Source organism: Azolla caroliniana, unplaced genomic scaffold (assembly GCF_043228905.1).
Source record: "Azolla caroliniana isolate FFs.n. ecotype wild unplaced genomic scaffold, voAzoCaro1.0.p SCAF_14, whole genome shotgun sequence".
Taxonomy (NCBI): Eukaryota; Viridiplantae; Streptophyta; class Polypodiopsida; order Salviniales; family Salviniaceae; genus Azolla; species Azolla caroliniana.
In genome coordinates this window covers 5894828-5910550 of record NW_028230449.1, presented here as the reverse complement: position 1 = coordinate 5910550, position 15723 = coordinate 5894828, and the positions used below count along the sequence as shown (strand labels likewise).

The 15723-nt window shown below is 39.6% G+C and overlaps 1 protein-coding gene across 1 annotated transcript; it reads left to right on the top strand.

Moving 5' to 3' along the window:
• Positions 1 to 5852: 5852 nt before the first annotated feature.
• LOC147855359 (uncharacterized) lies at positions 5853 to 8688 on the top strand. The gene has a single exon (XM_087330512.1). It carries the CDS (start codon positions 5882 to 5884, stop codon positions 8453 to 8455), a length of 2574 nt encoding a protein of 857 aa, XP_087186638.1. The 5' UTR covers positions 5853 to 5881; the 3' UTR covers positions 8456 to 8688.
• Positions 8689 to 15723: the final 7035 nt, after the last annotated feature.

Sequence of the window (15723 nt, the reverse complement as noted above, 5' to 3'; positions counted from 1 at the left end):
TCCATTTATGCTTATGTCACTAGTTGGGATCATATCTAGGAATTGGCAATGGTTCAGTTTTGTCTTAACCGGTTTGGTCTTGTCCAAACCTAATGAGTTAAGCCTTAACCAATTTGGGAGTTTCCAAACTTGAACCGGAAAGGTTAAGGCTAACAAAACTGGTTTACCCAAGCCGATTAAGCCTTAACTGGTTTAGCCCAAATCGGTTTGATTCGGCTTGAGCCATCCCAAACCAAGCTCAACCCAATTAAGGAAGCTCAAGCCTAAACCGAAACGAAATGAACAGCAAAACCATTAAAAATGGTTTAACGGTTCAATTCAAGCTTGAGCCGAGCTATTGCCAATTCCTAATCATATACATCCATTGTTTTAAGATTACATGAACAAAAATTGCATAGGTTCAAGGATTGATATTACATTCATGGCGCTCATTTTGAGTGTTATGTTTCCCGTATCTTATATAATAGAACCATAAGTTCACAATGTTGAAAGTTTCATGGAAGAAACTAGTTCTCTAGATATGTTTTGCCACTATAATAAAGATATTTCCAAACAAAGAAGCTTAAGCAATGAGGTATTGGTGCCTTGATGCACTCAACTCTTCTCAGATTAATGAAGGAAATTTGAATGTGCATTAAAAATCAACTTTACAAGTAGCAAGAAATTAAATTTGTTCAACCGATCCTTGTCCCTTTCCAATTTGTACTTCATGAATAATGTTGAAAACCAACAATTTTGAACTCATACTCACTTCTTTACTATCATTAAATTTCAATTGTAATATATGTGAACAACATATTTTATATCCTTACAAGGTTTTGATGTTGGTTCTACTTTGTTCCACAATTAAAGGCTCACTAGATATTTAGACAAGGTTACACAATATCCAAAAATAATGAGAACACTTAAAGGAAATAATTTCAAGCACATAAATCACAAGCAAAGATGACATGGGTCATTAATCTTAAATGATGACTCCTCTATTGAGGTATATAATAAATTCAAGGCATTGTAGCTTATAGAAGAAACGTGATTCAAGGATGTGTTATGAGATCACTTGTAGTGGACAACTACATATTGCAAGGTTGGGAGTTATTACCTCTTGCGTACATGTATCTTGAAAACAAGTAATCTACATGGGTGTAGTGGTTCTTGCGTCTGTGCATAAGGAAAACTAGGGTTATGTATACGCAATGAGCATCTACATATGACTTTACTTTGAATACAAACAAATGTTTTATATGGTTTTAGGTCAAGAACATTTTGGGCCCAATCTTCAAACATGAATGCTCCATGGCTTTGGCCCATTCAACTCCATGCTCCAAAAAATCCTATACACCCTTTTAATATTAGCTTTTCATATGTATACGGTATACCATCTCTCATTCAATACACAATTTGGTGGCCCCATCGTTGGCCAAATGATCGGTGTCGATTATTTCTTACAAATATGAGAATGTGTTGCTTCAATGTCGTACGAAGTGAAAGGCACAGTGTTTATGTGAAGCTCCAACCAAAGTTTCTTTCAAACTTCACTTCAATTGTGGAAAGGTTTTAACATTGATATTATTCTTGGAATTTGGCATTGGTTAATGTTCTTGTAAATAGAAAAAGAAAGAAAATATTCGCTATTTGTCGATTCATAATGCATACTACATTCCTTTAGAATTGTTATGCTATAATTCATTCAGTATGCATACTTTTTGGATTCTTTTGTAAAAAACAAATTCTATTTTGTTCTTAAAATCACGATCACAATGGGGCACGCTAAATTTAAAGAGATCATTGAACAATTACAAAGACAATCTTACAATAGTTCAGATTTTAGATTATTCATCAATATGTTATAAATAACGACATTCATAATTGCCAATTTTTCTACATTTTCTCCTAGGATTCATCCCCTATTACAATCTCCACTATACTACATCAAATCTAGATTTTATTAGTATGTTATGGATTATGACCTTTAAGAATATATTCTTCCCTAATTTTCCCCTTAAACACTTCCCTATTCTGTTACAATTGAACCTCAACAACTACAATGTATGCAAAAACTAAAAGCATTTACATATTGTCTATGACATCTTGATGTCAAAGTACTTTTCCACTTTCTACTTAAGCAAAATGCCCCAACTATCAAACAATAAATGACAAATTTTACTTAATTACTTATTATGTTATATTCCTAAACGAACACAAGCATGTGAAAGATATCCCACCCATTTACGCGAAGGTTATAAAGCGTTTCATTTACTACCAAAATGTGCAATTCGCGTATTCATATGGGGTGCTTGCACACTGATTAGTTTTTTACAACCACTAATTTAAGTGTGTTTGTCATGGATGGATTGAGAAAGTCATTGAACAACGTTTGGTTCATAACATCATTTTCCCTTGCTTAGTTTCATTTTAGGTTCGTAGCTTTAGCCTTCCAAGTTATATTCCATTAGCATGTTCATTTCACCATGAAAGCCCAAAAACATGTGAACTTTTGGAATGTTCCGTTATGAAGACATGTGTATGTTTATGTATGCCCGCAATTCCAATCAAAGGCAATGTTTTGGCATCATATTTTAGCATGTAATGTCCTATTAATTTGCGCCATTGCCTTTTAATATAAGAAAACAAGAAAAGAACTATCAAAAAAGTGTTGCACTACAAATAATAACGCCAAACTGCTAAAATATCCCAATGCAAGTTGTATATCACAAATGTAGTAGAACCAAACATGCTAAGAACTCCTTAGTGAGGACAAATGGAAAATTAAGAGTCTTTAAAAAGGTCATGTATTGCTTCTTGAAATTTGACAATTTGATGTTTCCCTTTGATCAAATGTAGTGAATGAAAAGACTTGTATGATGAAAGAAAAGTGTTTTGTATTGATTGTATGTCGAAGACAAGCAACTTTATATAAAGTATCATGTTTGCAAATGAGGGAATCCTTCATCATGAATTTATCGAGATAAGTAGAGCACGTCTTCTTGATTGTAGATTGATATGTTCTTACACCAAAGGGCAAGGTCAAGGATAATAGGTATGTTCATTCTAGAATTTGCATATTTTCTTTCAATAAAATGTAGATGCAAAAATCTACAACATTTATGAATCACATTATGTATAAAGTTAGCCATGATTGTTGTAATTACTTATGTTTAAGCACAATTGAAGTTAGGAGTTTATAAGATATGAGAGTGAAAGTTGGATAAACATGTTAAATAACTACATTTGACACCTCCATTTTTCGAAACCACTATGTATCTTCTTTTGCATTTTATAAATGGTTCAAAGAAGAAAAATGAAATATGAAGGTTCACCATTAAAAACAAAGCTTATATAGACCCTAATTTATCACAATTTTCATAATCAATCATTAAAAAGGGAGGTAGGTTAGTGAGTCTGATACAAACTCGAGAAAATTTGTTAATTTGGGCATGAAGAGCATTTATTGTGTTTCTACACATAAAAAGAAGAAAAATGAGATATGAAGGTTTGCCCTTAAAAACAATGCTTATATAAGCCCTGATCTATCGCAATTTTCATAATCAATCATTAAAAAAGGGAGGTAGATTGGTAAGTCCAATATGACCTTGAGAAAATTTGCTTAATTTTGGGCACGAAGAGCATTTATTGTGTTTGTTAATTTATGAGCTAGGAAGGAACAAGAATGCATGCATGAAGTATAATCAATGTCATGAAATATCGTGAGTTGTTTGTTGGTTATTGCTAATAGATAAGCTAAAGATACGAACAATTTTAACCCATCAAAAAGAAAGAAAATTGTCACAATCAAACCATAGATATGCTCAAGAAACAAGTCCACCACACAATGGACATATTACGGTTTATTCAATTGAGCATATCGAGCAGTTCATAACAACTGCAAACAATAATAGCTACAACTTGTCCAGAATATAGGAATAGTTAAAACACGTGGCAATAAAGGATCTAGAGAAGTCTATACACGAATAATGAGCCTCACAATGCACACAATAAAAAAACTCGCCCACACCATCAAGGTTGATGGCTTTAGCATGGAAAACTTAATGTGTTGCTTTGCAAATCTACGAAGTTATTGTTTATGTGGAAACAAGGTTGTGGTTATTAAATATCGAGGAAAACATGCAGTTGTTCATTGACATGAGCATTTAAAAAATGTCACGTCGAGGGGAAGATGAAAAATATGTGCTCAAATTGTTAACAAAGTAATGGGCGTCTTGACTTCTTTCAGGGTGGGTTCGAGTGTTGGGGCTCCATAGTCGATAACCACATATGGATAGGAATACTTGAGTCTTCTTTCAGGGTGGGTTCAAGTGTTGGAGCTCCATAATTGATAAACAACACATGGATAGGAATACTTGATTCATCAATGTGAAGTGGGCAAAAAAAAGCTCGTAGTCCATAATGGAGACATGAATGATGAACCAACAATGGATCAGCAATGGACGACAAAACTTCTCAACACACATAAACACATTAGAGGGAAGGGACTAGCAACAGGAGATAGGAGAGGAGGTCTTGTTGAACACCACACGATCTCCTCCATTCAACCAACAAAGCGATTGCATTAAAACAAGAAATGACAGGCAACACGATGAGATCTTAGTGAGCAAGATCCAAAGGAATGAAACCAGAGAGGTCGAGGCCGTCGTGCCATCGGTTCAGGTTTTCGAGAGAGGCGAAGAGTGAGTAAATCATGGATGTGGCCAAGAGCAGGAGCGGATCGTGGTGCAAGTTGGGCGATTTGGACGTGCAACTTGGGGGTGCGTTCAAAGGGGTTTTGGTCAAGCAACAACAAAGGAGAATATGATTGGGGGGGAGGGGAGATTGTGTGTGAATTGAACGCGAGAAAAAGAAAGAAAAGAGGAACAACAAATTGAAATTGTGAAAGCGACCTGAAACATAAATAAATCGCTATAATATCTATATCACCACAAAAATAAATGAAAAAAAAACATATAATAATATTTTTCCCTTTATATTGTCTGTATTGGAGGGGGAGGAAGATCAGATGACGTGGCGAAGGTGCTGATTGGCTGAACAGCACGTGGATGTTACGTGGCAGGACGACAGCCTCTCGTCTAAAGTTAGAAGCCTCGCTACTTCATCGGCAATCAGCGGATTAAAAAACATCGATATCAGAAAACTAATGGCTAAATAAAATGATAAAAACCAGAAAAAAACAAAGGAACTGGGAAGGGAAGACATTTAACCAAATAAAAATAAAAAGTAGGAAGGGGAAAAAGATTTTGGGGGGGCACGTGTCAAGAACGCGTTGGTGGGGGAGGGCTCCGCATCGATTCACTAGGCGTGCTGACGTGTCGGGTTTCTATCGGCTGGGCCTAGGCGGGGGGGCTGACAGGTGGCCAATCCTCTGGCGCTCGTACCCACACCACACACACCGCACCCCCTCCCCTCCCCCTATTTTAACGGCGCCGCTAAATCTAGCAGGACTCTTCTTCTTTTCCTCTTCTCTCCCTTCTTCTTCCTTTCTTTCCCTGCGGATCTTCTTCTCCTTTCTTTCTCTGTGGATCCTTCCCTCCCTCCCTCTTCTTCTGTCTCTCTGTCTCTCCCAAACCAAAACATTGGTTTCTCTGGGCATGAAACTTAATGGTAGAATTCCCCGCCCCGCCCCCCCCCCTCTCTCTCTCTCTCTATCTACCCCCCGCCCCACCCATGATCTAAGTTAAAATCGATGTAGCACGTTATATTCATATCTCGTAGCTCCATCTTCATCTGCCTCTTGTCTACCTGGTAAGTCAAAATCACTGGTTTCTATTAGTTTTGGCTCATGAAATTCGACGATTGCTTCTGCTAATTAATCCTCCAGGGCCTCACCTATATATAGTATAGTATCTCTGCTCTTTTCACACTTGCAGCCATGTTTAATAACAACAGCAGCAGCAGCAACAACAACAACAGCAACTACCCTTCAATGGCCGACCTTATCATGTCTAGGTATCGTCCGATCGCCCCCAAGCCAGTCCCGCCCCCGCTCCTGCCTCCGGCATCCACAGGAAGCATGGCCGGCGGCACCACCGACCCTTCCTCGGGCACATATGCAGCAAACTCTTCGCTCGACTCCTTCACATCTTCGGCAGGGAAATGCAGCAAACGGCTCCGCAAGCGCCGTGGCAGCGGTGGTGACAGTGGCATGTCCACAGCCACAAAAGTGCCCAAATTAATGGCCCCGGCCAAATCTGATGTACAATTAGGAGGCGGGATCGTCGGGGCTTTCCCGGCTGGTGGCTCATCCGGGGGCCCTGGCGGGACTAGTAGCTCCTTGTCCACCCAGGGGAACTCCTTGGATGGCGTGGTTCCATTGCGAGATCTCATGATGACAGGTAGCCGATCTAGCCCCAGGGCAGGAGGTCAATATGCTTCTTCTTCTTCTCACCGATCTTCGACACAATACTATGGGATGAGCGGTGGGGGCACTTTGGCTGAAACCGATTCTGGGATGGATGTGTCGGATGGTGGTAGGGTCAAGAGAGGGAACTCATCGGCAGAGGTTTGCTGGGGCGGTGCCACTTCCAGCTCTGGCTATGGCTATGGCTATGGCCATGGCCATGGTCGCCTCGCCACGATCCCTCATCCATCAGATCAACAAGGCCTCTTCTTAACTCCCGACGTGCATCGCCCCCAATTATACAAGCGAACGTTCCAAAGCACCCCTCCACCACCACCACCTCCTCCTCCTCCTTCTCTGATGCAAGGAATGAGCACTAGTAGTCCCAGTGCCTCCGGCTCCGGCTCCGGCTCGGGAAGGAATAGTAGCATGATGCTGCAAAAGGATGTGGCGGCATTCATGGAGAGGGCGGCAGCTGCGAATTCTAGCTGTGGAGCCACTTTGAAGTCTACTTCTGTGACAAGCGGTGGGGGGGTGTCGGGGGGAGGATTCACGGAGATGATAAGGGGAATTACTCGTCTCCCGACTGTGGCTGATGTGCAGTCTTTGATGCAAGCGAGATCAAGTGTAATAAGCGGTGGTGGCAGCGGGGGAGGAGGAGCAGCTGGAGTGCAAGAATTGAGTACAAGTAGTAGTAATTGGGGGCCGAAGCGGGGGTTGCCACCACCGGTTGATTCTTCCTCAAGCTGGCCCCCGCCTCCTCTTCCTCCTCCTCCCTCGGCAACAGAACCTGAGATTGAATTGGTAACCCTTCCCCTTCTTCCCAACACGCCCTCCAAGGCGGAATCTCCTGTACATTCCGCCATGTACTCCAACAAAACCAGTAATGCCCCTGCTCCCACCTCCACAAATAGACATAACCATGTGTCAGCGGCCACTCCCTCCGGCTCCGGCTCCGGCTCCGCCACATCCTCCTCCTCCTACAACAATCCCTTCCTCATTAACACTGCCTCAGGTTGCTCCTTCTCCACACGGCCCGCGTCCATACCTCATGGAACGGTTATCGACAGGTCGTATTTGGACCAGGTCTATGGTGGCTCCACTGATCCCGTCGTGCTCCTCGAAGAATGCCACCGTGCGATATGGTACAACAAAGCGTACGACCGAGCCCTAAAGACAGCGTCTCAGAGGTCTTCGTCGGGCAGTAGCAAGGGGCCGTACATTGACCCACTCGGGCACCCGACTCCGCTGGGAAGTTTTGAGCTCCCGGTTTGTACAGGCGGGCAGCTGGAGGCACAGGCTGTGAGCGAGGGCCGGATCGGTAGTAGTGGTATGGCCAAGACGAAGCAAGCTACCTTGTGGGGATTCTTGAAGAAGCTAGTCATACAAGATCAGGCGGGCGCGGCCGGGGCCGGCCGTGGAGGAACGATTCATCACGGAGGGGAATCCATAAGTAGTGTGGACGACGATGGCGGTGGTGTGGAGTCCACAAAGGAGCTTTGTTTGAGGCTCGGCGAGGTCTCGGGTAGTATGGCCCCGGTGCCTGATACCATTTCGAATGTGCAACCCCCGGGCTTGTGCTCGGGTGTGGGCCCATCGGCCGCTCCCGATTTGTGTGCCAAGGAGAGTTGCAATTCAAATGCGGCCGTGCCACCGATGATGTACATACAAGTGCCGAGGCAACTAACAACCGTGACACTGGAGAGAGTGACGGATATCCACACGGGGCCCGAGGGCCTGGAGCCTGTAGAGGCGGTGGAGGCAGTTGAGGCAAGGCTGGCCGAAGAGAAGGAGCCCTCTTTTATAAGCGATTGTGGTAGCCGGGTGAGGTGGATGAATGGCGCGTTCAAGCAAATGCTAGATGATGGGAGCAGTGCGGCCATGCCGGAGCTCACCTTCCTGTGCTGCGCCGAGAAGATGCCGAGGGGGGTGTCCGCCTTCTCGGGATGCGTGAACCTCGAGTGGATGAAGGGAGGGAGGAGGAGGTCCATGATTGTACCATGTGATGTGACAATGGTTAGGGACAAAAGTATGATGGAAATGTGGGTCTGGAAGTTTGACATGGAGGTAAGCCTATGCCTTAACCTAAGTCCTCGGTGTTCTTAGAGTGAAAGGAAGAAGAAGGAGAAGAAAGAGTTAAGTTTCTTCTCTTTGTTTTGTGTTATTGTTTTGTTTTGCTTGTTTTTACATCAATCATCATACACACACACACACACACACACATACCCCTTGTAACCTCTTGTGAGTGCACCATCAAAAGAACATTTCTCTTCTACCTAAAGCTAAAGATTTTGTACATCTTGGCTAGAATATTATTAATTCTTTCACTTACCAAGTTATCTCCTCCCTCTCTCGTTCATTTACCATGATGATCCAAGTCTCTATGTACTTAAAAAAGCACATTAGGGGAGTGTGTGTGTGTGTGTGTGAGAGAGAGAGAGACGAGGCACTTGTATTCCAAACATAGATAGATAGATAGATTTTATTGTGATCCTTCAAGGCCAAATATGTATGACATGTGTGACCAAAAATGAAAACGTTTTCACACTGTATGTGGAGGTGGTTGTGCACGATTTGTATTGGTGAACATTGCAATTGAAAGTGTACATTGCATAAATATGATAGGAATGTGCTTTTGGCTCGAGGCCTTGATTTACAAGTTGAGAAGAAATGTGTTTGGCTTAGGGACTTCAGTTATAAGTTGAGAAAGGCAATGTGATAAAAAACCTCATTTTCAGATAAGAGGGGGGGAGAGAGGCCAGATGTATGTACTATGCATACCAATTCTAAACATACGTGAAGACATGGAGAGAGAGGGAGGGAGATTGTGTGTGTGTGTGTGTGTGAAACCCAAGAGAGAGAAAGAGAGAGATTGTGTATGTGTGGAGCCCAAGGTTTGCTTTTATTGGTCATTAACACTCTTTAGATAAGGGTATAACTTGCATATGTTGGACACACTTCGATGACCCTCTAGTTGTCCTTCAACCTTAAGGCTAGGCAAAACATTGACCTTTTTTCTAGTTGTCCTTCAATCTTAAGGCTTAGACAACACAATAAATGACCTTTTTTCCTTTTGATAGGTTGTTATTCAACCTCAAGGCTAAGGAACCTTAAGTTGATGCAACACAAAGACCTATTTTCTATCCTTCAACGTTAAGGCTATGCTACAAATTATCTTATTTTCTTGCAACACCGTGAGTCTCGAGATCTTCATGTTTTTGGCTACTATGGTTATTAACCATTGTCTTGACACATAACTTTGCCATTTGGGACATTTTAAGAAACACTTAATTTGAGAGTGATACAAAAAGCTCTTCATATTGCTCTTTAACATTTTGATTAAATTTTATATATCAAGAGTCTATGAGCAAGGACCTTGATGAGATATTTAATTAGTTGAGCTATGTCAACTAATTTGTTGTTTCACTTAAATTTAGTTTGAATGGACATAGTTAATATCTAAATCAAAGCTTAGTGTTATTGGGGCAACTCAAGGTTCCCCAAATAGAGAGAGAGAGAGAGAGAGAGAGAGCCCATATGGGTCTAGCTTAGTTGGTAAGGTTGCCCAATGGAGACTAGGTGGTCATGGGTCCAACCCCTACATTCCATAGTGGCCACTGGCATCTAGTGAAATAAAAGACATCTATGGAGCAATAGAGAGGTGGGAAAATTGGGTTTCGATCCCAAGATGTAGTGCTAGTAGTGTAATCAACTTACCACTTGGGTAAGCTAATTATGAGAGAGAGAGATTTCATTTCATGGGCTCCATAGTGTCCATGAACATAACAAATTATTGCGTTATTTCCAAATTCTATAGTTCTTTTTGCTTCTTATAAGTATTACGGAAGGGAGGGATTTGGGTGATAATGCCAACAATTAGACGTAGATGCTTCAATCTCTTGGGGCTTTGAAAATATGGATGATGATTGTGTTGATGTTAAGACACAACTTATATCAAGATTATTGAAACAAAAACTCTTGTTACAAAAAACCATTGGTTGTTGGTAATTTAATTCTTAATGCAAATGATTATTTGATCTCATGCAGTAGATATTACAAAGACTTACCCCAAATAAATCCAACAAAATTAGAAATCCTTTTCCCATATAATGTGTAAACATATAAACTCAAGTAATTGTTTCTTGAAAAACCTAAAAGTTAAAAACCATTTACCTCATAAACAAAGAAGTCCATTATCTTTTGCTTTCGGCAATAGGCAATATTCTAAGATATGATTTTCCATAAAAAAGGCAATGAATGGATAATAGGATCACCATTTGATGTCATAATGATACATTTGTCACGGCATTGTTGGTTATGGATGGGCCCATAGTTAAGGATGATAACCTACAAAGTTCATTGACTATTCGAATCAAAGTATTTGTTTGTCATCATATTTAAAAATGTATGTGCGCATTTTACATGAGGTCAATCGTTCTAACTTCTTTGCATAACATCCACCTTATACGATCCGATTTATAAATCTGAGGGTTTAGAAAAGCCATATTGAATCTCATAAAAAACGATCAATTCTGGAAATTCAAAGAACTAGAGTGTCCGTGTGTGCATCAACACACATGAATATAGAATAAAAGAGTCTTTTAATGGAATTTCGTGTAAAATGATGCAATGTGACATATAGTGAAGGGCTCACTATGATGCCAATATCATATAATAAAACTATTATAACCTTAGAGTAGTAGACAAAAACTTTTGACGCATAGGTGTTTTAACTAATTCAAACACTAATCCCAGTTTTTTGTCGACATTAGTTTGTGGCCTTTGTGCTCCTTGATTTATTTGAATCTTTGTCACTAAGAATAAACCTTAGTGGATTCTATATTATACAATTCTCGTTGGCAGTTTTATTGGACAATAAAGCCCATTTTTCATTCTTGGATGTCTTTTTACTAACATCTACCTTTTTCAACCAACCTTAGTTGAAGAAACATTAATTTTTTATGAAAGTGTTACAAATCTAATCATTTTGACTCAATCACAATTTCAACTTGACAACAATATGATTTCAATTATCTAGTAATCAATAAGATTACAAACTCATCGAAATTTCGGTCTTTATGATTAATTGACAAGTCTAATTGTGAGAGAGTGTCTGAGAATGCGACTCCATTTTGAAAATGATATGAAGAAATGATTTTGCATGATAATAAATACTTTAATTAAAGATAAGGAATTAGTGGCCACCACGATGACATTATGATACGATAAATTACTATAACCTTGAATTAGAAAAAACTTGATGGATCAAGATGATTTTTGAGAAAGGACACAATGTCATGGATGAAAACTTGTAGTTGGTTGATGTGCACATTATGGAGGTGACAAGATATAAAAAAGGATTGTCCTTCTCAAAACTATGGTTATGATTACAAATTCAAAAACCAAGCATAAATTCCATAGTTTTTTTTTTTGGAAAAAAGAAAGGACAATAAACCTTCTTCTCAATCCACATATTGTGCTAGTTATATAAGGTTATGATTTTGATTATCCAAGCAAAACGATTTCGAAGTAATTATTATTGGCCTTGACCGGATGAATTTGTGTGTTACATTAAGAATTCTCCAAACGTAATATCATAGTCCCTTGGTGTGAACATGATAAAGTTGACAAGGAAGGTTTTATTAGATATGATTACAATTTATGATTACACTAACCAAGACACATCAATATAAAGATCGTTACAATTTCTCCTAACTAATGGGAAAAAAAAAGATGGTTCCAATTGATCGGCCTTGGAAGGGATAATCCTTCAGTTCTTTGACACATAGTCTCCTATTTTGATTCCCTTACAAACAAAAAAAGGGACACAAGTTGATTGCAAAGTCATTTCTTGAGAAATAGTAGGTCAAACAAGTTGGTAAGGACCTAAATGACATAAACTTCCAAGCTTCTCGACTCAAAATAATCAAACAATTGTTCTCTTAAATGCAGCAAAGTTCCCTCTCCACCTTCATGATTAAATTTGATTAAATCATAGGGGATATATCATTGGATAAACCCTCCTCTAATTAGGTCAAAGGAACAAGTTATGAAATTCTAGAGAGTCCAAAACCCATCCACAATCACTCATGTATTGGTAACAAGTTCTACTAGGTCTTATTTTCAACCAAGTTGAAATGCCACATGTGACATAACTATTAAAAATATTGTTGGCATTAACACTGCCATTTCATGTGTGGTTGCTTGTCTTCAACTTGAAATGAAGATCTTTATTTCTTGCATGTTTGGGTGAAATTTCTTGGATGTCTTGAAGTCTTAGAATAATCACACAACATCACAAATCATTTGGATAAGTTCCTTCCAGAACGAATGTAGTTCTTGCGGTTGGATAGCGAACACATCTTTTCATCATTATTAGAATTGCAATACCTATGGACAAAAGGAAGGCCCTTTTCACTCTAGATACTTAGGATGTGGTAGCATGGACCCCAAACATGTCTCATTCGGAAAAATGCTTATATCTCTTCTAGGATGAACGAGTGATCATCCTCCCAACAGGAGATTGATTCTAGGTGTGACCATCTCCTAGAAAAATAAAATTTTTAAAGCTAGTTCTAAAAAGTATAGGTGTCTAATTTTATCATGACAGTTTGTAATATGCTATGATAAAATTCCTAGTAATCGAATGAAATAATGATGAAAGTTATATTGTTGATATAAACGTAATGTGACTCATAGTTACCCTCAAGAGCTTTTTGATATTTCGTTGAGCCTTGCACAAGATCAATGCTTGACTTATAAGACCATGTCATTGATGAGAGAGGAATAAAATTCAGTATTTGTTACCTTTGGCTAATTAAGGAACTTATAATGTTTTCAACCCTTGAAAAGTGAATTTGTAAAACCACGTTTTGAGAGAATTTGGGAGTTTTAATGACTATGGCAATGAAATTGTTTCATTGTTGGTTTGTGAGAAGTTAATAACTTAGCTTGACACTATACTATTGCAAGCTCTTGGATAGGATAAAATCGGAAAGGATTTGTGCAAACATGATAAATATCTCTACCTATTATGGACTTCTTTGATTTTATTGAATGTTGGCAAAACATGTTGCTTAGTATCTACAAATATGTTTGGGACTATACATGTTCATACACACTCACACACACATTATACATTGTGTGTTTATATATGTATATATCTATGAGATGAGACATTGTTTGTGGGATTGTCCTCAAGTTCAGAGGGTATGGGACCGAGTGACTCTCCTCCTAGCTGCATGCGACGTGGAAAGAACAACATCATGGAGCGCAGTGGCTTCGATCGATCTCTCGGTTGATAGTGGGACGGACGCCTTCAATGCAGACAGTTAGTGCTATGAATGCAGAAGAGGTAAACTCGTCAAGACCTGATTTGAGGAGGCTTGAAGACCCCATCCCGTTGGTTATGGGAGATTTGGATGTTGATCGTAGGCTTCACCCTATGCTATGTGTAAAGAATTGGATATGATTCTTGTTAAGCGGAAGAGATGTGAGTTATGTGTGTGTATGAGAGAGTGAGAGAGAGTGAGAGTAAGACACAGAGAATACGAAAGGTAAAAAGTATATTAACAAATGAGAAAGACTCAACACAATACAAGGTGGGAGGAGGGTGCTTTATATAGTCACCCTCTCTCTTCATTAACTACAAGACTCATGGAGCATGGGGAATGTGAAAGCTCATAAGTTATGTGTCATAGAATATGATTCTATGACTCATACTAAATGCTAGAATACAAAGTGGTGACATAATGGTGACTCTTGACCGTTGGAGTGTCTATTCACTCTTAAGGTGAGTTCACACACTAGACCAAGATGAGCTTGATTCTCAACACTATGTATGGAAAGAACGCTACCTAAAGGTCTTCCCAGATCTAATACGCCCCTTGAAGGAATTGATCATGGATATATGGTTCGCGATTATCAGCTGCCTACAAGGGCAATTGGGCGAGGTTTGCGCCACTCAACAACATGATCATTGCCCATTTGCGCTTTTGGCAAAAATGGCAGAACACGCCGATGGTGACGGAAGAAGGAAATGACCCGAGGTGGAACCACCAGCCCCCACACTGGTTGTTTCCTACTCACCTCCCACCCTCCCTTTGTTGTAGGCCACGGGATCCGGCTCATACTAGCCGGTGATGAAGGGAACTAGTTTATAGCTACAGGTACCTACTTACATTAAGTAGTCAGTTTGAAAGGATATGCACGTAGTTTCATATTCTTGAACTTGGTCGGAGGGCGATTCTCCGATTTATGTATAAGCTACCTTGTATTGTTTTTCTGTAATAATCTCTCCTAACTAATGGGAAAGTAGCTTCTTTTTGGAAAAAAGAAAGAAAGCTTAATGTGACTATCAGAAAAGAAATACTTTCACATTGTGCTTTGGCATGGAATGTCTTGTTATTAGTGGATAAACACAAAGTCCATATTGCTCCATAGCTAGACATAGGCTATGTTGTACATTACTTGTCCAAAATAATAAACTCATCTTGACATAAAAAGAAAACTACTTGTTATATTTTGTGAACATGTCCATCAAACAAACAAAAATCTTACCTTTGTCATTCTATAGTAAAAACAAACCTACTCATTATAACTAAGAATATTCTTAATAATAAATGATCTCATAAGAACATAGTTTTTTAACATTTTCATAATGAAATCACATTAAAACTCACTTATAGTTCAATGTGTTTTTTTCCAAAAAATATGCTACCCATTAGTTTGGAAGAAATACATGAGGTATCATATGTACAAGGGTCAAGCCTCATATAGAGCTCCATGGCTTCGATTAACTCTAAAAGGCCAGCCGTCATTGGTAGAATTTGTATTGGAAGGAATGCAACCAAGAATTTCAGAGGTTGCACAAGTTAAGTTGTCAGGGCCTCTCTTGGAAGAGGAGGTGTCATACGCTTTGACAAGTACATGTAGCACGTCTTGTCCAGGCATCGACGGATTATCAAAAGTTTTTTTTGAAACATTTTGGGAAGTGATTAAGGTTCACCTAGTTGCTGGTCTAAATGAGGCATGGGATGTTCGGTGCCTCCCTGAGCATTTTAAAGAGGGGCTGATATTTCTAATTCCTAAGGTACATGGTATAGTAACGGATGTGAGGCAATGGAGACCGATTATGTTGCTCAACACAATCTATAAGATTTTTGCTAATATTCTGGCCAAGAGGGTCAAACCCCACTTGCATGCACTAATTAATGTTGGACAAACTGGATTCATGGAAAATAGATGTATAATTGATAATGTGTTGACCTTTTGGGAGGCGATTGCCTTAGCAAAGAAAACCAATCAACATATTGCATGTCTCATGCTTGACTTCGAGAAGGCATATGACAGAGGACAGTGGCCTTTTTTAGATA